The 22,612-nt window shown below is 47.9% G+C and overlaps 6 protein-coding genes and 1 non-coding gene across 7 annotated transcripts; 4 read left to right on the top strand and 3 right to left on the bottom strand.

Moving 5' to 3' along the window:
• Positions 1-85: 85 nt before the first annotated feature.
• On the top strand, positions 86-1,864 carry F4812DRAFT_429359 (protein phosphatase methylesterase). The gene is made up of 3 exons (XM_047934269.1): positions 86-676; positions 734-1,560; positions 1,632-1,864. The coding sequence occupies exons 1-3, from the start codon at positions 471-473 to the stop codon at positions 1,796-1,798; spliced, it is 1,200 nt and encodes a 399-aa protein (XP_047789717.1). The 5' UTR covers positions 86-470; the 3' UTR covers positions 1,799-1,864.
• Positions 1,865-2,155: 291 nt separating this feature from the next.
• Positions 2,156-3,473, bottom strand: F4812DRAFT_459507 (FMN-linked oxidoreductase; the record flags this gene model as incomplete). The annotated part of the gene is made up of 2 exons (XM_047937557.1): positions 2,156-3,270; positions 3,332-3,473. 2 exons carry the CDS (start codon positions 3,471-3,473, stop codon positions 2,156-2,158), a joined length of 1,257 nt encoding a protein of 418 aa, XP_047789716.1.
• A 1,887-nt stretch (positions 3,474-5,360) lies between these two features.
• F4812DRAFT_429356 (uncharacterized protein) lies at positions 5,361-9,450 on the top strand. The gene is made up of 3 exons (XM_047934268.1): positions 5,361-5,475; positions 5,604-5,993; positions 6,248-9,450. The coding sequence occupies exons 2-3, from the start codon at positions 5,981-5,983 to the stop codon at positions 9,178-9,180; spliced, it is 2,946 nt and encodes a 981-aa protein (XP_047789715.1). The 5' UTR covers positions 5,361-5,475; positions 5,604-5,980; the 3' UTR covers positions 9,181-9,450.
• Positions 9,451-10,187: 737 nt separating this feature from the next.
• On the top strand, positions 10,188-14,312 carry F4812DRAFT_395340 (uncharacterized protein). Its single transcript, XM_047932159.1, has 4 exons — positions 10,188-10,465; positions 10,532-11,238; positions 11,303-11,590; positions 11,651-14,312. Exons 1-4 carry the CDS (start codon positions 10,429-10,431, stop codon positions 14,258-14,260), a joined length of 3,642 nt encoding a protein of 1,213 aa, XP_047789714.1. The 5' UTR covers positions 10,188-10,428; the 3' UTR covers positions 14,261-14,312.
• A 943-nt stretch (positions 14,313-15,255) lies between these two features.
• On the top strand, positions 15,256-18,374 carry F4812DRAFT_471481 (uncharacterized protein; the record flags this gene model as incomplete). Its single annotated transcript, XM_047939094.1, has 7 exons — positions 15,256-15,302; positions 15,374-16,488; positions 16,522-16,617; positions 16,648-16,852; positions 16,886-17,219; positions 17,250-18,003; positions 18,070-18,374. 7 exons carry the CDS (start codon positions 15,256-15,258, stop codon positions 18,372-18,374), a joined length of 2,856 nt encoding a protein of 951 aa, XP_047789713.1.
• A 596-nt stretch (positions 18,375-18,970) lies between these two features.
• F4812DRAFT_t89 lies at positions 18,971-19,068 on the bottom strand. Its single transcript has one exon. It is a non-coding gene; the product is annotated as a tRNA-Thr (tRNA).
• A 425-nt stretch (positions 19,069-19,493) lies between these two features.
• Positions 19,494-22,390, bottom strand: F4812DRAFT_429347 (glycosyltransferase family 66 protein). The gene is made up of 4 exons (XM_047934267.1): positions 22,040-22,390; positions 21,942-21,965; positions 20,026-21,847; positions 19,494-19,953 (listed from the first exon to the last, which is right to left on the bottom strand). Exons 1-4 carry the CDS (start codon positions 22,185-22,187, stop codon positions 19,686-19,688), a joined length of 2,262 nt encoding a protein of 753 aa, XP_047789712.1. The 5' UTR covers positions 22,188-22,390; the 3' UTR covers positions 19,494-19,685.
• Between the last annotated feature and the right edge of the window lie 222 nt (positions 22,391-22,612).

Raw genomic sequence — 22,612 nt, 5'->3', positions numbered from 1 at the left:
TCACGCATGGAAGCTGTGTGATAGGTACTCTAGTGGGGAAAGAGTGATGTCAACATGGTAGTTGGAACCATTGTATTGGCCCTTCTCCCCCCCGCTTCCCCCCACCATCCGCCATGTAACTAGGTAAGAAAGTGAGTGGGATGCTCCCCTTTGATTTCATCAACCACTACGATCTTTACCATGGCCGTCCGTTTCTATCATTACCCATCCCTTCAAGTAGATCCTCCCTATCCTACAACCGCAAGTTAGGTTTACTTGAATTGGTATGGTACTTGGATTCGGACAGAATAATTGCGGCCATTTGAGTTGCCCCGTATTATGACCTGCATCTGCATAGACGCGTATGCTTGATTCGCAGCGTTGTCACGAGCAAATATCCCCTTGATCTTCGTCTTATAATAAGACTTTAATTTATTTTTACATGCCGATTGGGCAGCCAGCTACCCACATAGCTGCACCTATTTTCCATAATGAGCGAGCTTCAGAGGGCCTGGGCTAAGAACCGCCTAGCTGCCTTACCACCTGAGAGCTTTGACGAGCGGGACGAGGATGAGGCTGACCAGGTTCCCGAGCTTCCAGAACATCCCGACGATGATTCGTCCTCGGCTTCTTCAGCTTCTTCCACCGGAACCGTCATCCCTTCTCCAAGTCAGAACTTATTTGCCAGACCTCAGGGGTAGTCCCTCTCAATCCGTATGCGCTCATGGCCACGGCAGCTGATTCTGGTACACAGCGCGCCGAGAGGACGATCTCTCCAGCAGATCCCCTGGACTACTTATTTCCAGCGGGAACTGTTTCTCCACGACCCAACCAGCCCTACAAACCCTACCTTCCATGCTTACCTAACGTCTCCTGTTGGAAAGGGCCCTTTGTTTATCATGCATCATGGTGCTGGTTCCTCAGGCCTTTCTTTCGCTTTAGTCGGAGATGAGATTCGGAAACGCCTTCCGTCTGCGGGTATCCTTTCACTCGATGCGCGTGGTCACGGTTCAACAGCGATCCCTCCGGACAATCGAACAATCGGGCTAAGTCTTGAGGTTCTCACTGCGGACCTCCTCTCAGCCATATTGCTAACTCAGAAGGAAATGAGTTGGCCAGAGTTGCCACCCATTATCTTAGTCGGACACTCATTAGGAGGTGCGGTTGTGACTGAGCTGGCCAACACGGGGAAGCTTGGTAATTCCTTGTTAGGATACGTTGTTCTCGACGTAGTTGAAGGTTCCGCCGTTGATGCTTTGAAGAGCATGAACACTTATCTTTCCACACGACCAACTGGTTTCACCACCTTGGAAGAAGGGATTGATTGGCATCTTAAATCGAGAACAATTCGTAACTCACTCTCCGCCCGTACCAGCGTCCCATCCTTGCTGAAACTCGTCGGATTACCGGGTGATCCGAGACCCTGGAAGTGGAGGACGGATCTCGGAGCGACAGAGCCGTTCTGGGAGAATTGGTTCACAGGGCTAAGCAAGAAGTTCCTGAGCGCGAGGGGTGGGAAGTTATTACTCCTCGCTGGCACGGACAGATTGGACACCGAATTAACAATTGGCCAAATGCAAGGTTCGTGCCTCCCCCCTAGCTTTTCTCGGGTCCAAAGAAGTTGTACAGAACTTACGTGTTTCCTACGGTAGGCAAATACGCCCTGCAGGTATTTCCCGAGGCAGGGCATTTCATACACGAAGATCTACCCGAAAAGATCGCGATATCTCTGGTAGACTTCCACAAGCGTAACGATCGGACCGCCTTAGTGTTACCCCCAAAAGTGTCCGATCTACTTAAGCAAGGTAAGAAGGTCTAACAGGATATTTGTGAGGAGATGAATATAGAGGATTGCAAATGTGAAGCGGCTTGAAAAGTCATATCATCTTGAAGTACTCGTTATCGTGACTCCTGATCTCGCTATCTCGCTATTTGCCCTGATACTCTTAACCACCCTAGGTGTCCCTAAGCCTATCTATAGAGCTCTCTCTATATACCAGGTAACTACCTAACCTAACGTATATATTTTAAAGGCCTAGCCTGAACCGTAGACCTTTAGATGTCTATGCAAAATGCATTCGCTCCTCCACCCCAGTAACAAAATGGGATATATGCTCATTTCAACGCCTTTAAATGCCATTTCCGCCAACTCCTATGATGCTATTTGTAACATACCTTAAACAGGCACTGCTACACTTTCAAACGACTTCGTTTCGGCTGCCTGTATCTCTGTCTGCGCATTCACGCCCCGTTCTGCCAAGCCTTTCTTAGCCTGGGGCTTTGCTCGCGATTCAGCCATGTTACCCCCTGCGGCGAGCGCACTGTCGTTAATCTTCTTATTCTTCTTCCCCGAGCTTTCCGGGTCGATGCCTAGATTCATGTCGACTTCGCGGGCTCGCTCCATCAGGTGTTCGTAGCTGAGCAGCTCGCATATCTTCGTGTAGCTCTTGCAGCTACTGATATTTCGATACGCGGGCTGCTTCCCGGGGATCAGCTGGCAGAGCAGGAATTTGGTATTGCCAAATTTGTTCTCGACCTCGAGTGCGTACCGAATGTACTGCTCCACAACCTCGTCCCATGGCACCATACCACCCTCATCCTTGCTCCGGAAGCAACTTGGGTTCTTTTCTGCTTGCGTTGCTATCATGGCACCGTCAACGCCGTATTCTTGGATTAGCGCGAGGGCTTGGTCTCTGGTCTCCACATCGCCGTTCATCAGACATGCGACGCCGGCTTCGTGGCACACGCCGGCGATCATGCGTAGTTGGCCGCGGATAGCACGCTCCCTGGGCCGCATGGGCGTGGTTCGGCAGTGCACTGTGAGGCCTGTTATCCCCGTCGCGACGAGTCTTCTAACTAGGGCTTCCGTCTCCGCCGCGGTCTCCAAGATTCGGATCTTTACGCTGATCCCGATCCCGAATTCGGGCATAATGTTCTGTACCAGCGCTTCCAAAATGGATACCAGCTTATCTGGAGTTCGGAGTAAGGCTGCACCCATCCCGTCATGGGTGCTGAAGGGCTTTGGGCAGCCAGCGTTTACATCGATGCCGGCGACGTCGGCAGCTACGAGCCGCGCTGCTTGGACTGCCAGGTCGGGATTCGAAGTACCGATTTGGAATATTAATTTCTTCCCTTCCTTTTCCGGGTGTATCCTGTAGATTACGCTGTCTTTTACGTCGGCCGGTGGGGTTTTCCCACCCTGCGACGGTTTCCTTAACCACTCGATTGTTCTGGTGTCAGGGTTGTATCGCCTTGTAGTGCCAATTAGGGACCTATCCACCGTCTCAGGGCCTGCGTAAGTACAAGTCAATAACACATCACATGTAGTTTATAGAGTATAGAAGAAACGCACCCCATACTAAATCAGCTCCGTAGTGAAGGGCTGTGAGTCGCGAAGGTAGCTCTCCGGAACGAACCATCGGCGCAAGAACGATTTTACCCCTGTAGTCAACGCCATTGCGAGGAATGGGAACCTTCTTCATTTCGGACGCCATAACGGTGCAGATTGAGCGCCGAAACCATGACATGTCAAACAAACAAATGAATGGGAAGGAACTGAGTTACCGCAAACGAACGTGGAAAAAAAGGTCAAAATGCTGGAATAAAATGCCAAAGTTTTGGGAACCTATCTAATCTTATCTAATCCAGCATCTAATCGGTACTAATCGATACTAATCAGAGGTACCTACATATATACTATGTACATAAGTACATACCTAGGTACCTTTAAAGTTTAAACTCATTGAGGGTTCAATTCAAGCTTAAAAACGTCGATATCGTATCTTGCTAACAACTCAGCTATTTTCGTTTTCATCCGATTTCTTTTTGCTGTAGTGAGAATTTGACATGCCCATGTAATTTTGGTTTGCGCAAATGAAAAAGCCGCACGCACAGACGTCAGTAAGTCTGAACCATCTTTTTTTTTTTTTTTTTTTCTCCTCTTTCAAACTTGGCGTTCCATTTGTGAGCTGGAATCTCCGTTTTGGACTTTTTCTAGAACCCTTGACTATTTGAAAAGTACCTAGGTATATGAATGTACGCCTATACCTACCATGCTGATACCTATCGGAGAGACCAGTTGTAATACGAACGGGCTAGTTCTGTTGTGCTACCTTCGTAGCTTCCGTATCGCTTACTCCTTTATGACAACATTACGAAATAGTGTAAAGCAGCTATAGGGGATAACTGGCGTTATATCATGGAGTGGTCGGGGTTTGCATAATATAAGTACCTATTATTTACTATGTGGTATAATACATTGGATTATTATCTTATAACACCTTTACCGATGCTATGAATAGACAGATCAAGGTTTATTTTATTTTATTTTCCGCCACGGCCCGGAATCTTGAATCGTTCCTGAACATTTTCAGATCAAATTGTGCCTGAAGTTAAATCTGACATGCAATGCAGCCTTATGCAAAAATGAACTTAATTCTGCAACCCCCTTAAAATGACGGAGAGGTTTATACATAGTATTCTTCATGTTAGGGAAACCTTGTGCCTTTGCTGTCTCTTTTCTCTTCGATGTTATTCACCCACGTAGTACGCATCTCTCCTTAAATTCTCACGTAAGCCTCCGGTGTTAGCAACCCCGTCTCCGCAGGATTTTTTTTCGTAGTCATACGTCATTAAATCAGGAGCTGAGCGCGAGAGGAGTACAAATACTGTTGAACCCTCGTCTGTTGTTCATTAGTAATAGTTAGGATTAACGTGTAGAGGTGGCCCGTATTGTACTCGTATGGAAATCGGGAACGGAACTTAGAGAGGTAGTCCGGTACATAGGGAGATTGGTCTACGGGTGGTACTTAATACCTAACGTGTGACGAATTTATACAGCTAAGCCTCTACATACATGTACCTAAGGTTAGGCGGGAACGTCTTGGGGCCTTGTGATGGCATCAGCTCAAAAAAGCGCATGTGCATGCTACCAATGTAGGTAATGTAGTATACACGCGGTGCGGACATACGCACACGTAAGGCAACAAGTAAAAATTTTTGAAGGACTTATTCAATGTTGCACGTAACATTGGAATATGTATGCGCCTTTAGTTACACTAATAGGGGATAAGTCTGCCCCTTGTTGGCATCGTACACTATACTAAAATTGGTCAACATTGCGCTTGTGTTAGGTAACATTAGGTTATGTACGGAAGATCCGTATAGGTAAGTGAGGTACATATATGTACGTGTTACAATACCTCGTACTCGTTGCAGTAGGTAATTACCTCTAGTGTACCTAGCGTATCTACTATGTAGGAGACCGGGTTCCACTGCTTTAGGTACATGTAGGTACACAGATACAACACAATACTAGAATACATATAGGTACCCACAGAAGCGGCCGACGTCACCCCTCTTGCCAAACATGTGTAGTAGGTAGTACCGTGGTCTGCGACTGCGACTTTGCGTATATTTCAACCTTCCTCCAAAGCACCTGCTAGAATTAAACTAAAGATACCTATACAATGGTATAAAATCCTACGTATCAAGATTGTATGTGTATGCTACTACATCACTTTTAGCCAGACCCTTACTCTTTTCGCTTTGTCTTGGATGAGAAATATTGCCATTTTTTATTATTTTTATTTTGGATCTATTCTAAAAAATCTAAAACAATCCAGGGAATCCCTCCCCTCAAAACCCTCAAAACCCTCACAAATCAACCTACCAAGATACCCACCGAGGGTGAGGCGTTCCGCACTATCGAGTTCACGCATCCGGGACTCGTCACTTGGACTAGAGCCCGTCGCTCGCGCCCATGCGCCCTACTTCTCCGAAGCAACGAGCACTGAACCATTGCTGAACGGACGTTCTTATTAATCTTAGCTGGTGGACCCATCTACCTGTTGTACCATTTGCGCTTAGGTTGAAACCTAAGACACCTAGGTACTCCGTTTCCATCCCGTCCACGGATATTTGGGATACCTGGGTACCTTAGCTTGCACCCTGCTCCTAAGAAAAAGGGCTGTGCTTCGCATGTTCATTCACGGACCAAACAATGGCTTCTACAAGTGAGTGGACAAAAGCATCCATTTATACTTTCTCTCCCCTTCTTTTGAGCCACCAAGTCCTCCGAATATATCGATAAAAGGTCCAAACCCTAACAAAACGACAACCAACCTTGAAATCCATGACCTCGTGGCGAACACTAATTCATTGCACCTACCTGCGAGCACTAAAGGCTTAGCCTCAATGTTCTCTGCAAGGTCGCGGCTCGACCGCCTGTCATCGTTTTTTCCGTCACTAATCAGTCCGCAATCTCCAGACTCTCCTACGGGAGCCTTTCACCGTAAACCGCTACCTGAACAGTCCCCAGTCGGGGACAGGCCGCCAAGTCTACCAAGCCTCCCGCTGAGTTCAGCGTCACCTGAGCAGGCAGTAGACGGATCTCCAAAATCAAATTCAAACGACCCCTCTGAAAATACCGCTTACCTACCGTCCGTTCCGACTGAAAGTAGAGACTCCTCCGAAAATGATGCGACAAGCTCTACAGCGAACAAGCTACGCAAACCCGCACCGGTGACGGACAAGGCACCGTTATCTGACGCCGATGACACAATCACCGCTCCGCAGCGAGGATCGACTTTTCATTTCTTGGAGACCAAGTCATCTCCCCGTCTTAAAAAAGACCCGAGACGGCGGAGTAGCTCTGTTGCAAGTAGTGCCCATAAAGCATCAAGTTCTCAGGTCAACCTCGGCGTACCTCAACCTAGTTCGCCGACTCCCGAATCCAGGACTCGAAGCGTGTCCGCACAGCCGCCCGTTACGAGACCGGCTACAGGCTCGGGGAGCCTGACTGTCTCTGCAGTCGCAACCGGTGCGTCCCGCCCAGGGTCGAGCGGTGGAAATGAAAGTCCCACGCGGGAGGCGGAACGACGAGGACGCTTAAGAAGAAGTTGGCTGCCGGGAGCAGGAGCAAGGTCAAGGTCACATTCGCGGAGCCAAACTAAGACGGTTCATACTTCGGCAGCATGGATACTAGGGCAGAATTCGGATTACAACACATCCTTTCTCTCAGACGGAGAAAAGGTCCCAGAACTATGGAATGAGAATGGAAATGTGCTGGTCTATCTGGATGCCAAGGGAAGTGGCGGCAATCCCTCTTTCAAAGTCCCTTCCTTCGTCGTGGACTATTCATTAGTCTTCAATGAGCTGATGGAAGCTGAGATAACATCGCCTACAAGCTCAGGGAGGAGTCGTGCCCGCAGTTTTACTGGTCGAGATAGCTTGTCTGTGGAAGATGCAACGCGACGAGTCCAGTCGCCCCCTCTATCCGAACCAGATGTGTATGGGGAGTCACGTCTCTATCTTCCTGTTTCCATGTCCGACCCAGGTCACAGGTCGCACGCAGACATGGAGCGGTTGATATCGATCCGCAATATGTTCGCGTTTTTGACGGGCCAACCGTTGGTGTGTACTAATGAACAGCCTACGCTCTTCAGTGTCTTTATCAACATATCCAGTCTACTGAAGGAATTCGGGTTCACAAATGTTGATGGATCGACATTTGGAGATGCTGTGGAGATGAGTTTCGGCTTCTTCATGGACCAGATGGGCCTTGCGGATGTAAGACATAGCAGAGAGAAGACTCTAGAATCACTCATTCTGGGCGAGCGAATGCGCTCGATGCCTCTATATAATGAGGCATTTACTCACGCCGTGGGCAAATACTCCGCAATCAGGGACCTGAATTCTCCCCTATGGGAGCAAGTTTCCCTCACTACTCGCGAACGACTAGAACGCGCATATTTCGAGCTGGTAAACCGCCAGAACAGTGTTAATAATAGACTAGAGACGTTTGATTTCCCAGCCTTATTTTCTGGTGTCGCGAATTCGACGTCCCGTTCGGAGTACAAGGATGTCAAATACCATACCTGGAGAAGATCGTTCGGTCGCATGAGACAATTTGTTCTCAACTACTATAAATCTACTTTCGGGAGTTGGCCACCGAAGGCCCGCAGCAAGAAAAACCCATTCACCGAGAGTGGATTGAATAGGCAGGTCTTGAAGATAATGTACTCGGATTTCTGTATGCTATACGACCTACTCGTGGATCGTGAATCGTTGACGACACGAGTGATCGACCAAAATGCAGAAGAGACGACTAGCCACAAGAATCCCCATCTGTCGGCCATGCGCAGGGTTCTCACCGAGTTTGACCAATCCTCGCCTCCTGTGCTTCCCCCCATTCCGTTCGATCTTCCTAAATTACCCGACATGACGAGTGTCCAGGAGAACTTCTATGAGCTTTCTGCTAAGGAACAATCGCGATTGGGCAATAACTTGCAGGAATATCAAACTCTCTTGATTTTGAACAAAGCCTACGACTTTGAAACGTTCAAGTTGGACTATCCGTTCCTCAAGGAGTTCATAGATTTTGAATACAAAGAAGCCAAAGGCAAAACGGCTGCGGAAATGGCAGACCAACGTCTTGGTTACTGGTTATTCCTTTACGTTGTAATCCAATCCCTCCCAATGCTGGTAGTGGATGCTCCAGGCCTGCAGTTTACTGAAGGCGTCGAATATTTCCTCTGTCAGCCACCAAAGGGTCAGCCACCATGGATAGAAGATGCCCCCGCGGTGCGCAAGAGATGGTACGAAGTAGCTGGCGGAGGTGTGGTTGAGCTTTCGGCCGATGCCGTAGAGTTCAGTATCGAGGGTATCTACCATCGCAGCCACTGCTGGCTAGTAGCTAAGCGCTGGGAGCTTGGAGAAGACATCGGTCCTGTGGCTCCGGAAGGCCTCTCGCCTCTGCCACCGCCACAATCCGTTTTTGCCGATAATGACCCGGGCGTTTCGGCGAGTCCGCCTTTAGCCAACCGGAGCGATTCTCCCCAGAGCGGCCCTCCTGGTTTGGCACTTAGACAGAGAACTGGCTCGCCTGGCGGCAGGAATCCGAACTACCGAAGCAGTGTAGCTTTCGGCCTAGAGCCTATAGCGATGCCTGACGAAGACTTTTCAATGCTGGGAGCACGAATCTCTAGTGCCAGGGGTCCATCTCCAGTTCAACGGCCAATCAGTACTGTGATGGCTCGTAGCAGATCCTCGGGCAATCTACATGGTCTACCGGGTTCTCCTATCCAACTGCCTCAAGACTCGCGGAATAGTTCGAGGCAAGGTTCTGTAGGAGGAAGCACTTTTGATGACATCCTAAAAGATATGGAGAAAAAGCCGAAGAAAAAGAAGGGTTTCTTTTAATTTGGGGAGGGGATCACGATTTATGATTTTCTACTTCTTTCCTAGGGAAATAAGGATTTATCTTTTTTTCTCTCAAGGCAGAAGCATGCATGGTTTGAATATATCAACCTATAATGGGCATATACAGGAGATCGGGGGGAAATCATATATATATGTATCTATATACACATACATAGTAATACTTGCATAAAACGGACTTCGATGCCATGATCGTCGGCCTCGAGGACGTTTGCTGATTTGACTAATAAGTATATCATTATTTACCTGTTATGTTTTGCCTCGTGCACTAGGTAGCGTCAGCTGGATCGATGTTATCAGGTGACTCATGATGGGGACCTTGATGGTCTGTCCTAAATTCTGATTTAGGTTTGTTTGCTTCATTAGATAAAGTCCCTACTAACTTACACCTACATAGTGCAGATAAGTAAGGTGAACATAACAGTAACAGACCTTAGGTAGGTAGTCATCAACTTTTTTTAATGTATACTTTTATAATAAAGAAAAAAAAAGGTTGGCTGCATGTAGGTAATGTACATAGTAAGTGAGATATGCTGTTGGTGGGCACAGACCTATTCTAGAAAGGGCATAGTTCATAATCCCTTGTGGGGTAAATCCCTTAAGGTAAGTTGTGTGACAGGTAGGTTGCCTTCTGCTTCTTTTAGTTGTGTAGGTAGCCGCACTGGTTGCTACCTGCTGCTACCTGCCGCGTGCGTCCGTCTGAAGCTGTCGTGCACTTTTGACCTTTATCTTAAAACTTTCTACTGAGTCCCTGTGATACCAGTAACGTCAAGCAGATTCTCGAGGTTCTGATTTACATCTCATCTAATTAGCGCGAACGTTGCCATTACAACCAATTTGTCATACTCGTACAATCTGCACTGTACATATTAGAGCAAGTCAGACTTGTTCATAAACTGTTTACGAGTTCGAATGTTTTGATTCACACCGTAGCTCGCAATATATATCTAGGTATCCGACGTCGCAACTATAAAAGTACCTATTTATTTAATCTTCTCACTTAAAGATGCGATCCAACATCCTTTAAATGGTTACAACATACTACATACAATACATTATACAACAACTTTTAAGTGAGTTGATTGGGGGCTAGGAGTCTCGACGTAATAATCTCGAACCAGCTGCCTGAACTTATGTTTCGTTTCGAGCAGTCGCTGTGAACGAGCTCTTCTCAACGCCTGCGCCTGCGCATGCGGATGCGGATACGGATACCCATACCCAGTAATTCCAATGGATCCAAACGACGATTCGCAAGCTACCCAACCAGGTCAGTTTCTGCAATACGATATGGTCCTTATCGCCAGCAATGGTGTCTAACTTCTTTTACTTGTAGCTACTCAAAACGCCCTAGATCCTAGAAGGGTTGGGAAACAGAATTCAGGCTTCTCAGATGAAGATATATCCGATATAATATGCCTACTCTATCCTAATTCCGACAGTGCCAGTCGCGAGGTCCAGCGGATTGCATCCTCATCCGAACACGCGCATCACACTGCCGGCAGGTACACGGCCGATGCTATCGACTCGGATCTATACCTAGAAGACGACGCTCGCGAATTTGGCCGAACCCGAGGGATTGGTGACCATGCCCTCGTAATCAAATTATCATCTGCCCTCAAGAACCCACGACTAGGTTTTACCTTTGGTCGCAATCGGGCGCGATGCGATCTTTGCTTCGAAGATGACCCGAGCAGGAGACTTAGCAATATCCACTTCCGCATATTCGCCAATAAGTACGGCACTGTGATGTTGGAGGACCAATCGACGAATGGGACCATCGTGGACGGCAAATTGCTCCGCAAGCGGATTGATTCACAAAGGCCAAGTCAGAATCCCCCGATCAAGAGGACTCTAGAGAGTGGTTCTACCATTAAGATCGTTATGCATGAGACAGCGAAAGATCTTGTCTTCCTCGTCCGCATTCCCCGCCGCGATGGTGATCACGATGTGGCATACCGAAGAAAACTTGGTGCCTATCTACTGCGAGCTCAGGGGCTAGATGACCCCAACAGGACGATCGTCCCCGGACCAGGTGGCCATGTAAGATAGCAAACACCCTCGAATGCTAAATGGTATTACATATACTGATTTTGAATTTGAATAGGTCAACCTTTTTCCAGCCCCGCAGAATATGAATGGCGCTAAAGAGGATGATTTCTGGGAGACTACGCAAACCCATCTCCGCATGCCCCGTGAGTGGCGCGGGGGTGAGAAGTATGCTCGCGTTGGCATTATTGGCAAGGGCGCTTTTGCTACAGTCCATAAGGTTACTTCAAAATATGACGGTTCGCCATACGCCGCAAAAGAGCTAGACAAGCGCAAATTTATGAAGAATGGTGTGCTGGATCAGAAAGTCGAGAATGAGATGAAGATTATGCAAAAGGTCCACCACGTAAGTCACCCCCCTTTTCATCCTAACCGAGTTTCACCAGCCTCTCTGACCCTGGACTAGAAAAATATTGTTCAATATATCGAACATTTCGATTGGGATGTACACCAGTTCTTCATTATCATGGAATTTGTTCCAGGTGGTGATATTGGCAAGTATGTCTTAGACCATGGTCCCATAGCCGAGCCCTACGTTCAAATCATGGCCGAGCAGCTGCTTGATGCCCTAGGGTACCTCCACGAAAATAAGATCACCCACCGCGACGTGAAACCCGACAATATTTTAATACACTCGACGAATCCCCTCGTGGTCAAGTTAACAGATTTTGGTTTATCCAAAATGATCGATACAGAACAGACTTTTCTCAAGACCTTCTGTGGAACATTGCTGTATTGCGCTCCTGAAGTTTATAGCGGGTATTCGTCGTATGACGAAAATGGCAGGCGAACGCAGAGAAACAATCACAGACAAGTTGATAGGGAGAGATACGATCATGCGGTAGACATATGGTCTCTCGGCGGTGTTTTGTTCTATGCTCTCACCGGTAGTCCGCCATTCCCCGTCAAGAGTGGAGTTACGTACAATGAGTTACTCGACCATATTATCAAGGTGCCGCTCAACATCGCCCCATTGTCACGGGCCGGTATATCTAGCATTGGCATTCACTTTCTAGTAAGGATGATACATGTCAGGCCAGAAACTAGGGCGACTATCCCGGAATTACAGAATCACCAATGGATTAAACGGGAGACAAGTTCTGCCAGCATAGTTTCCGACGACAAAGACTTGGGACACGCAGCTTCTCAACTGAGCCTAGACGATCGGCAATCGGCCCAGTCCACGGACGATGCTTTCGAGGAACCGGAGTCCGAGCCTTCCCCTGAATTCGAATCCGAAAAAGAAAATTACACATTTGGTCAACAGCGCCCGGATAAGTTGTTTGGAGAGGTCAATAATTTGGATTTCGGTAGTTCTGGGGCCATTGGAGAAGACCACCTAAACCTCCCGGTTCCAGACACCAATTTTAGAGAGACTGGTGCACTAGAGGCTGAGGTTCTTGACAGCTTCGAAGAATCAGAGAATCTATCTACTCCAAGACAGAAGGGTGGCATAAGCAACGGAATTGTGTCACCTGTCAGGGATTCATTGCGGAGCAACTCGGAAAGCATTATACCAGAGACAGATTCTCAGAGCCTTGGTGGAGCTTCTTCAATCCTAGGGAACTTGAATGTCAAGTCGCTGGCCAACGGTGATCTAAACCTACGATCTAGGACCGCAGACTTGAATACAAGTAAGAGGAAGCCTAGTCACAATACTAGTGATGATTACGAGGCTGGTGAGACTTGGATTAAGCCATCATTCAAGAGACTCAAATCCCAGTGTGACGCCGATGTTTCCGAGACAGAAGAGGACGAGCTTCGCTTGCTTGCTAGCGTTCCTCAAATTGTAAAGAACGAGTCAGGTCGTCAAATCGACTACCCACTTCCCAAGACAACATTTTGGGATAGTTCCGACAAAAGCACGTGGCACTTGGACTACCCCGAGATGACTCATCTCCAGTTCAACGCATTTGAGCTCGCTGCTGGAAGAAAAAATGAAGGATTTGGTCCAAAGAACTCACGCCTTTGGGACCTTGCGATGAAACACTTTCCGCCTACGCGCAAGCGGCAATCTAAGGATACAGGCAAGGTTCTCGTACTTCGACCGGCTTTACTTGAGCGGGATAATCGGTCTGCTCATGAGATACGTGGCTCATCCATACCCCAAGGGTGTTTGGCTCCCATCGATGATGAAATCGAGTCAATTCCAGATACGCTACCGCCAGAAAACCCACCCCTGGGGCCCACGAAACTCCCCGAGCTACCGCAAGCGGTCGCGGCTCTTTACTCGACTAAAGGATCATTGGTGACGGGAATATCAATCCGTTTGAATGATCCTGTAATGTCGTGGGGGCGAGATCCGAATAACACGGTTGTTTACGAGCCAGTTGTTGAGTCCAAAGTTCCTAAGAACGCATTCAGAATCATGTTGTGGAGAGAGGGTTATACTGCTCCCTTGAGCGACTTCCGCCCATGGGATCCCTCTCGGCCAGCGAACAGTCGCACGATGCGAGCCTCGCCTGAGCCAGATTCGTACGCGTTCTATATATCAACCAAGGCAACTAACGGGATCCGAATCAACAACAGTCCCCTGCAGGCCAATGAGCCAAAGGATAGCACGGCCCCTTGCAAACACTGGGTAAAGCTATACCACGGAGACACCATAGTGTTCTGGGGGAGCGATAACGTTTACAGCCAGGCCAAAGTTACTTTCGAATGTTTCTGGGGAGGCTCGTCGGTTCCCAGACCGGCGGACGAGGCGCCTATTTGCATACCGGATTCTCAGGCTCGTAAACTTGACCGTCTCTGGCCTAAAGCCGTAACCACTCTTCGTTACGACAGGATCAAAGCCGACGCGCAGCGCGACCAGGAATTGAGAATGCAAAACATGAAGGAGGAGATAGAGCGCAGTCGGATTTTCGAGGAGAAACGCGCCGAGGCGGTCAGAATACTTGCTTTGCGTACTTCCCGCATGGCTTCGCCAGCTATCTCAACGCCCTCCACAGTCAGGTTGATTTCTCATGTTGGGCATACAATACCATCGTCGTATTTACAGACCAGTGGATATAATTAATATATATGCTTGCCTTGGCGTTCTCGGCATTCTGGTTTCCGTCTCCGTCTCCCTAACTGGCAGTCTCCAAAGGGAATGTTTGGTCTCGACATTGCTGAATATGTCAGAGAACAAGGGGGGTATCTATATTTTTACCATCCGCATAGCTTTTGATCCATATAGATACGTGGTGGCACAAAAGGACATAGAGGAACAGGCATAATATATATGGGGGATTGGGGGGGGGGGGGGGCTTCTGGAAGGATGTGGTTACGGTATGGAGCTAGGTACTATATCTACATGGTTCAAGTCCCTCAATATGAGGAGTTGCTGCTAAAAGCATATGTAAATTAATAATTACTTTTTTAGGAGAGTTCTTAACGCGCTATAAGTGCTATGTGCAGCTAGGCCAGGTGATGGTCGACCTTATATGTGTCTTGATTTTATGTGGTATATATATATACCTTAGGTACCTTAGGTTAGGTAGGTATGTACATAATGTAAGTGGCTTATCTTTTTATATATTATTTTATCTTAAGCTACCTACCTTACCTAAGGTATCTAACCTCTCAAAGGACATCAGTAAGGAAATGGCGAAGAAGAAATAGTGAGGGAGGTACCTAAGTACAGGTCTCTTAAATGTAGTTGCCTTAAAGTACCTAGCGATCGATAATAAAGTAAAAAGTTTACGGGTGTTAATTCTGTCTTAGGTACTCGACATTAAAACATGCACTTGCTCTTTCTCCTCGCAGAAACTAGCGAAACATCGTTTTTCATCTCCAACCTTGCTGCCTGCTACTAGGGCAACTGTCAGGGCAACCACCAGGGCAACCCTCTTCCATATTCCTACCCTTCTGCACGACGGCCACCACTTTTTTTTTTTTTTTTTTTTTAATCCAGTAACTTGTATTTAGTCGCGCAGTTTTTTGCAACACCTTTTTTTTGGTCGGCTTTATCTACTTGGATGAGGTTGTACTGACGATACACCTGTTGTGCTTCAATGCTGCCTGCTCCTTATGGCCTCGTTCAAGATATTTTCATCGGGAGGTCGACGCCATTCTAAGTAAGTATATTATATCTCATGACTTGTAAACTCTCTTTCGCTTCTTCATCCCACCGCTAACACAGCACTAGGGGCAGCAACTCCCGGTCAGAGCGGTTGGAGCCTCCAAAGGGATGCAATAATGTTGATGATGACATCTACCTGCCTGGTTCCAACAGCGTCTATATTACCAAGACCAAGAGTGGCAAACCCGCGCTCGCTCGTAAGAGACATGATAGATTACTAGACGACTTTGAACCCGGCCCTTTTGATCAGAGTATTGATACACCATCCCGCGCAGATGTAGAGAAAAGAGCACGCCGCTATAGGAGTTTCTATTCTCAAAACCAAGGCCTCGCTTCTCCTCTAACTCCGCGTCGGTCCACCACACCACAAGTTACATTCGACAACCACGGCAAATATCGCGGATACGGAACCTCTCCTACCGTGATGGCTGGTAACGGTATCCTTCGATCTGCTTCAATCTCTCCTCCCGAGCGTATCTACCGCGTCAACGAAAGCCCCGGCACTATTGATATGTTCCAGGACAAAGCGTTTGGAGCAAAAGGCGCCAGCCAGGTATCCGCGAATGCTAGTCTACCAACACAACCAATCCCGATGGCGCCACCTTTGCATAGCTCTATCTCTCCATCACAACCCAGATCAACCTGGAACTTGAGGGGTGACGCCAACGGCATACTAACAATGGACCCTATCCGAGGTCCTCCAGTTGTTCTACCTACTTACCCTGGAGGATATACTACTACTCAGCTCCCGGATTACGGAGGCCTTCGAAGTCTGGGGCAGAGAAAGTCCCCTGGAGTGGCAACAGCCCCCCAGTATGTACTAAATCCCATACACATGGCCCCTTGGCCTAATTCGACACCTTCATGCATTCAGCCTCGCCAATATACCTCGTTGTTTCCGGTATCTCAGTCGCCTGCTTTTACTCTCTTCGGATCTACACAGGCCCCCCTTCCTGCTTACCCTCTCACGCCAGTGACGCCTATGACGCCAACAACGCCTTCATCTAGCTTACCACATGGAGGGAGTAGCAAAGCAGCATCAAGCAGCACTGTAAAATTCAGTCCCAGAGAAGCAGAGAAGTTCGAGGAGCATTATACCAGCACCGTAAATCCTTCAGCACAGGAGACGAACACCATAAAAGCCAAGGGGAACAAGGGCGCAACGGCAATGGAGGACATTGGTAAATATATACAGCACGTCCATATTTGTGCAGCTTGCGGGAAGAAGCGGTCTAGGGGATATCAACGAGAACATCCTCTAAAAAGAGGCCAAATTCCAGATCGAGACTATTGCCATAAGTGCCTACGACGTGCTACTCTCAATCACTGCGACACTGCAGATACTACTCCTGCAAAATATGTAAGTCGCGAGGGCATAATGCGCCGCACTGGCTACGAGACAGCCGACAGTATCTCGGACGACAAACCAATGGATGCAAAGACTTGGCGTAGCCGCAAGCTGAAGAGAAGGGCGGCACGCACTAACCTAGCATCAAAGATATCGTCCCAACAAGCCACTCGAGGGGACGATGCGGGCCTTCCTTTGTTAGTATCATCTGGTGAAGAGTCAGATTTCAGCGTCTCGGCGCCTATTCCTATCCTAAATCCTCGAAAATATCGCAGTCGAAATAGGCGAGCGGCATCCAAGAAAGAACCTCTGAACAAGGACGACACCGATCCATTTGTTTCAGAGCTTGAAGTATCTCGTGCTCATCGAAAGAGACCCTTAAAAGAGAATAATAACTCTACATCGATGAGTGCTGTTCGTACCAATGATCCTAGAGAAACGGGTGATCTCGAGTCGAAGAAATTGGCAGAGCCATTTTCCGAATTTAGTCAGCACGACAGTTCAGGCAACGCATCCGCTAATAGCATTGAGATTCCATCTCAGGTTACCACCAGAGGGAGACGTGTCAGAGTTCCACGACCAAATGCTCCCAAGGTAGTCTCTGAAACTGTCCCCGAGGTTCGCACAAGAGGCGTTCCTACGTTATCCGAAGCTGGCTCTCTAAAGAGCGACACTCAAGACAATATGTATAAGAAGATGGATGAAGATTTTGAGCGTCTCAGTTTTCATGATGGGGTCAAGGAGTTCAAGAAGAGATACTCGAACCTTAACCTCAACAATTCCTTCATCGAGCAACCGGTCGAGAAGACACATGATTTGGCCGAGAAATACAAGACTACTCGCGAGAGAAAGCCCGAGATGCACCGGCAAACCGGAGAGCAATATTATTCAGGTGCCATACAAGAATCTCATGGATCTACAAGCCACACAGCGGAAGCCGAGCCAGAAACACCGCATACCCCTATGTGGCCGTCCACGCCGAATTCGACTGAAATGCCATACGCTGGTGCGGCTTCTATCCCGATCTTCACGGATGATTACTGGGGGGTGGGCGAAGAAGATGACAATCGGGATGAAAACAACGCACGAGAGTTAGCAGAGGAGGAACTGGCATCTGCTGGTAAGCTCTTCGACGACTATGCGAGCGCTCACTGGGGTAGCTCTCGTACTGCTTCTGTGTTTGCACCTCCTGCCTTTGTGACTCGCACTGAGATCTCCGTAGAGTCGCTTCGTTCTGGTGAAGGGCAGAACCGCGCTACTGCTGATACTTCTACCGTTACTTACCGACTCGCTGATACTTCGGATACGGGCGAGGATGTTGACTGGAGGCGACCTACCGGGACAACTGGTAAGTTCATAGCAGAATCATGTTAATTTCCAGCAAGCTGGTATGAATAACTGACTTCCCAACTAGGAACCTCCCGTAAAAACAACAGAGATCGTGCCCGCAAATGGATGCCGCCCACATATTACGATACCTGGCAACGACCTGACCAATCCATTGGGCAGAACGCTTCAAAAAAGCAACCGAATAATAATATATACCATTTTGACGAGAGAGAATCTAGCAGCTCTCTCGATCCGCTACCTCCGGACCCTGTGTCTTCTGTAGTCGGTCATACAGGACATTCGACAGAGGATATGCCGCCTAGCATGTTTGACTACGACCAGCCTACTACCGGTGGAGGATGGCGTAGCCGCTTCCTGTCGCGACACTGAAAGAAACATTGGGCTTTATAGCCACTGTTACGAAACCACTGACCAAGTCACTGCTGCCCCGTTGGCACTTGCACATACATACATCGATGATATGATGGCCACAAGACCCGTTCGGATTTCTGCCCATACTGGGAAAAAAGACGAATATTTGATTGAGATATTATCACTCACCCACTCACTAACCTACCTGTGAACTCCTGCGGTCTCATGAATTTAGAGCGAAGGAATTGGACAGAATAAAATGTAGGAAATTGTACTTATATCCCATCCCATGGGACTTGTACGAAGTACGGAAATTCAGTTTAGTTCACCGCTGAGCAGATGTGAATTTTTTTTTGGACCGAATTGTATGTTAGTGAGTTACTGTTATTCCTGTTGAACCCGCAGACCCAGTGCGCTTTTTGATAGGCGAGACGAATAATTCAATTTCCGTTAATAGATATATCTCGTAACGAAAAGTGTCTGTTTGTTTATACATACCTAATGCTATAACTGCAACTACATACAAAAAAAAAAGGCATAGGAAGTCAAAATTAGAATCGAAACAAAAAAAAAGAGCTTATTAACGCGAAATTGATAAAAATATCAAAAATAAATGCCCACTACTGGAGTCGAACCAGTCATCTCCTCATAGCTTCCTTAGTAGTACTTTGAAAAGTACTAGTGAGGCGCATTACCGCTGTGCCAAGCGGGCGATGCAAAGTAGCCTGCCGTGTAGCTCTATAACCATAACAAACCCAAGATAAAATTGTCTCTGAGATTCAGCCCACTCCATTTTCACCGCAGGTAGGTAGGTAGGTAGATCGGTAGGTAACCAACCCATCGTGTCGTGTTTGTACGGCGCAAACTTCTATGTTTCGTATCATTTGCTTTAATTTAATCATTTCCATACCCAAATCTATATCTACTATGATCGGCCCATACTTCCATATGGGTGTATGACATTTCGTATCTTTTAGAGCCCTGAGGGAGCAATAATTTATTCTTCTTCATCGAGGCAATATACTCACAGGTGCCACTCCTACAGAGCTACATGGGCAGGCCTATTTGTCAAACTATCGTTCCATTTACTTCATGTTCAGCTTAGAACTTTATGAGAAACATAGCGTAGTTGTCAGGTTACTGGGAAATATTCTTTTTATTTTTTTCCTGCCTCATGCTAAATACCTATAGAGGCGGCCAAGCCTTTCATAGCTGCGTTCCCGGCAAAGCGTATGACCCATGACCCAGGGCAGGCTAACCTTCCTATCACTTTATCTTTTCTTCTCTCCCGTGTAATTCCTCGTATCCTTACTTCATAATTCCATTTCATTAATCAACTCTTAAAACTCTAGGTCCACGCTTCTTGGTTGCCTTCTTCTTGTGTCCCCTCTCAAAGGAAGCAGCGGCAGCATGATCTCGGCCTACATTGTCGAGGTCCTTTACCTTATAAATCCTGATGATCCAGTTTTCGCTAGTGTAGGCTTCTTCTAGCGTGTTGAGAACTGGGCCTTTGTCAGGAAGTCGGGCACCTCGGACACGGTCTTGGGCTTGTCCGGGTGGGAAGAGAGAGCCGTAGTTGTAGTACGACATCTTGTACCTAGATTTTAGAAAGCGTGCATTAGCAACAGCCATCATTCAACTCAAACGTAACAGGGGAAGAAAGACTTACATTAAGCTGTTCTTCATGGTCTCCGAAGCCTGATCATCGACTCTATACTCGCCGCGCGCTGTGAAGAAGTCGCGCTCCTTGACCTCGTCGGGCCAGATACCTTCAGCAATCCTCACCATCCAGAGGAACTTGTTGATATCGTCACCAGAATAGCCAAGAAGACCGCCGAAGACGACAAGGACGTAATCAACTTCATGCTGGCGCATGATCGGGTAGCTAACTTCCTCCCGCGAGCTCATAGCTTTACCAACAGTGGCGATGTGGGTATTGTTCCACGTATTGTTGTCGACCAAAGTAGGCCGGTCAGCCATGCCACCAATTTGATAACCATAGTCCCACCAAGACATAATCTTGGCGTCTTCTTTAGTATTTTGCCGCAACCACTGGTAGGCTTCACGGTAGTCATCGATGATATGCTGGCTGCCATCCGGCATTCTGCTTGCTAGAACGACGGAAGGTGACGAATAAGCGTTCGAAGTTACCCAGGTACAATGCTGCACGAAGAGGAGCAGATACAGCGTCATGCATCCTGCTACAAATGCCTTCGATAAGAAGCTGTAGATTCCTACTACGGGCTGCGATGCGGACCGAAGTGCCCCGTGCTTTGAGGCTTTCTTCGCATCGGCGCTCTCGTCATCCTTGTTATCTGCAGGTTCTGGTGATCTGGCGACCAAGTAGGTGTCAAGAACTTGGGAAACCGCAATAGCAGCGGCTACACATACAACCGGAGTAAGCGTAAGCATGAGCCGCACCATAACACCAGCGAAATAGCTTCCGAATAAGGCATATACAATGATAAAGACATGCTCATCCTCGAGCCTCTGGAAGCACAGGTAGACACCGGCTGGGAAAAGCCAAATCAAGAAGTTCAGATCGAAGAAAAAGGCAGGCCAGGCGGTAGGTTGATGCTCAGATACGGATGCGATAATTGGAATGTGTATTTTGGCGTATCCGGTATCCCATAGAGAGTAGAATCGACCGGACCAGGGCGCAATGTATCCAAGGGTGGTAAGACCAACTAGGGCGAGGACTGAAATGCCAAAGACACCACTCAAACCGACATAGAGGAACGTCTGGAATTGGCGACTTGGGACGGCCGATCGGACATACTCGAGGAACGCGACGAGCTGGAGAAACCCGAAGATACCTAGAGCCGGCATGTGTTCGCTAGTACGGACAGGTAGGAAACCCACGAATGGAATCTGCATACTGGCTAGAGTGCCAAGAGCATACCATGTGGTGTACGAGACGTAGAGGCGCATGCTAAACCTGCCCATGCATATAAGTACGAAAGCGTGCAGAGGCACCAAGCATGTGATGAAAGCGTATCCACCCCACGAAGCTACCATGTACCCGTAAAAGAGGGCGCAGAGGGCACCCCATAGTACGGAGCCCTGTTTCAGAGCCTTGATCCAGAGGTAAAAGGTGAAAACAAGGAGGAAGATGGCAATGGCCTCGTTATCGTAGGAACCAGCTACAGATCTCGAGATGTAACCCGGAGCAATGCCCATAAAAGCTGCAGCGAGAAGACCGGCAGATGGGGATGTGGTCATCTCATTGGTAAGGAGATAGGAGGCGAAAGCAGTCAGGCCGGAGAAGGCTGGCGCAAGGAGCACACAGATATTTCTGATGTCCACGGGAACAGCTAAAGCTCGGAGAAGGTGGTAGATAACACCACTTGTGACCATCAATCCGGGATAGAGGGTACCTCCGGTAACTCGCCCTAGAGGATGCCATGTTCGGTCGTCGAACCAATCCCAGAAGTCGTAGAATCCATGGGCAACCAGGTATTTTGTTGCTCGAAAGTTGAACCACGGGTCGACTGTATTAAGCATCAGCAGGTTAGAGACAGCACCACATGTGACATAATGACATAGCAGTATACTGTGGGCGTATGGAGGGGAGGTTGAACTAACACTCATGGATAATACTCTCGAAGCCTGCGGAGATTGAGGTTAGCAGGTAAGCTAGATATATCGGAAAGGTTAGGAAGAAAGATTAGGAAGAAGCGTACGGATGACGGAGAATAGCCGACTTGCAATTGCGGCGCCGGCAATGAAGCAGAGAATAATTACCCTTAACAGGGTTTTTGTGCTCTGGTTCTTGCCCACGCTGACGAGTAAATCGACAGGCGTAGAGCTGGTGCCGGTTGTGACAGCCATTGTGGGGGAGTGCTGCCTCGAGACAATGCAACTAGGTGGTAAATAGTGTCAACATTTGAGAAGGATGTTGGTATGTGAAAGGCGGGTGGGGGGAGAGTTGAATTGGAAAGTGAAATTCGTTTGCTTTCACTCGGTCTCCATGGATAAACGGCGGAAGTGGTGAGAGGACAGCTGGAGCTTTCACAAATTCCATCCGCGCGTTCGCAGTTGCAGAAAGAGCTCCACGTCCTGCAGGGATTATGTATTGTGTGTACGAAGTAGTACCTGTATGTACCTACCTAGCAGCCAGGTAGGTACCTAAGGTAAGCTACCTGTACTATGTAGGTTAAGAGGTACCTGGTAGCATCGCTAGGTAGCCAATCAATGAAGGCAAACATAAGGGTACCTAGGTACATAAAGGTAAGTATACCTATACCTATTACTTA

The sequence above is a fragment of the Daldinia caldariorum genome (assembly GCF_022478825.1).
Source record: "Daldinia caldariorum strain CBS 122874 unplaced genomic scaffold F4812scaffold_9, whole genome shotgun sequence".
Lineage (NCBI taxonomy): Eukaryota > Fungi > Ascomycota > Sordariomycetes > Xylariales > Hypoxylaceae > Daldinia > Daldinia caldariorum.
Note: the sequence above shows the minus strand (reverse complement) of the source record. Positions and strands in the feature narration are given on the sequence as shown.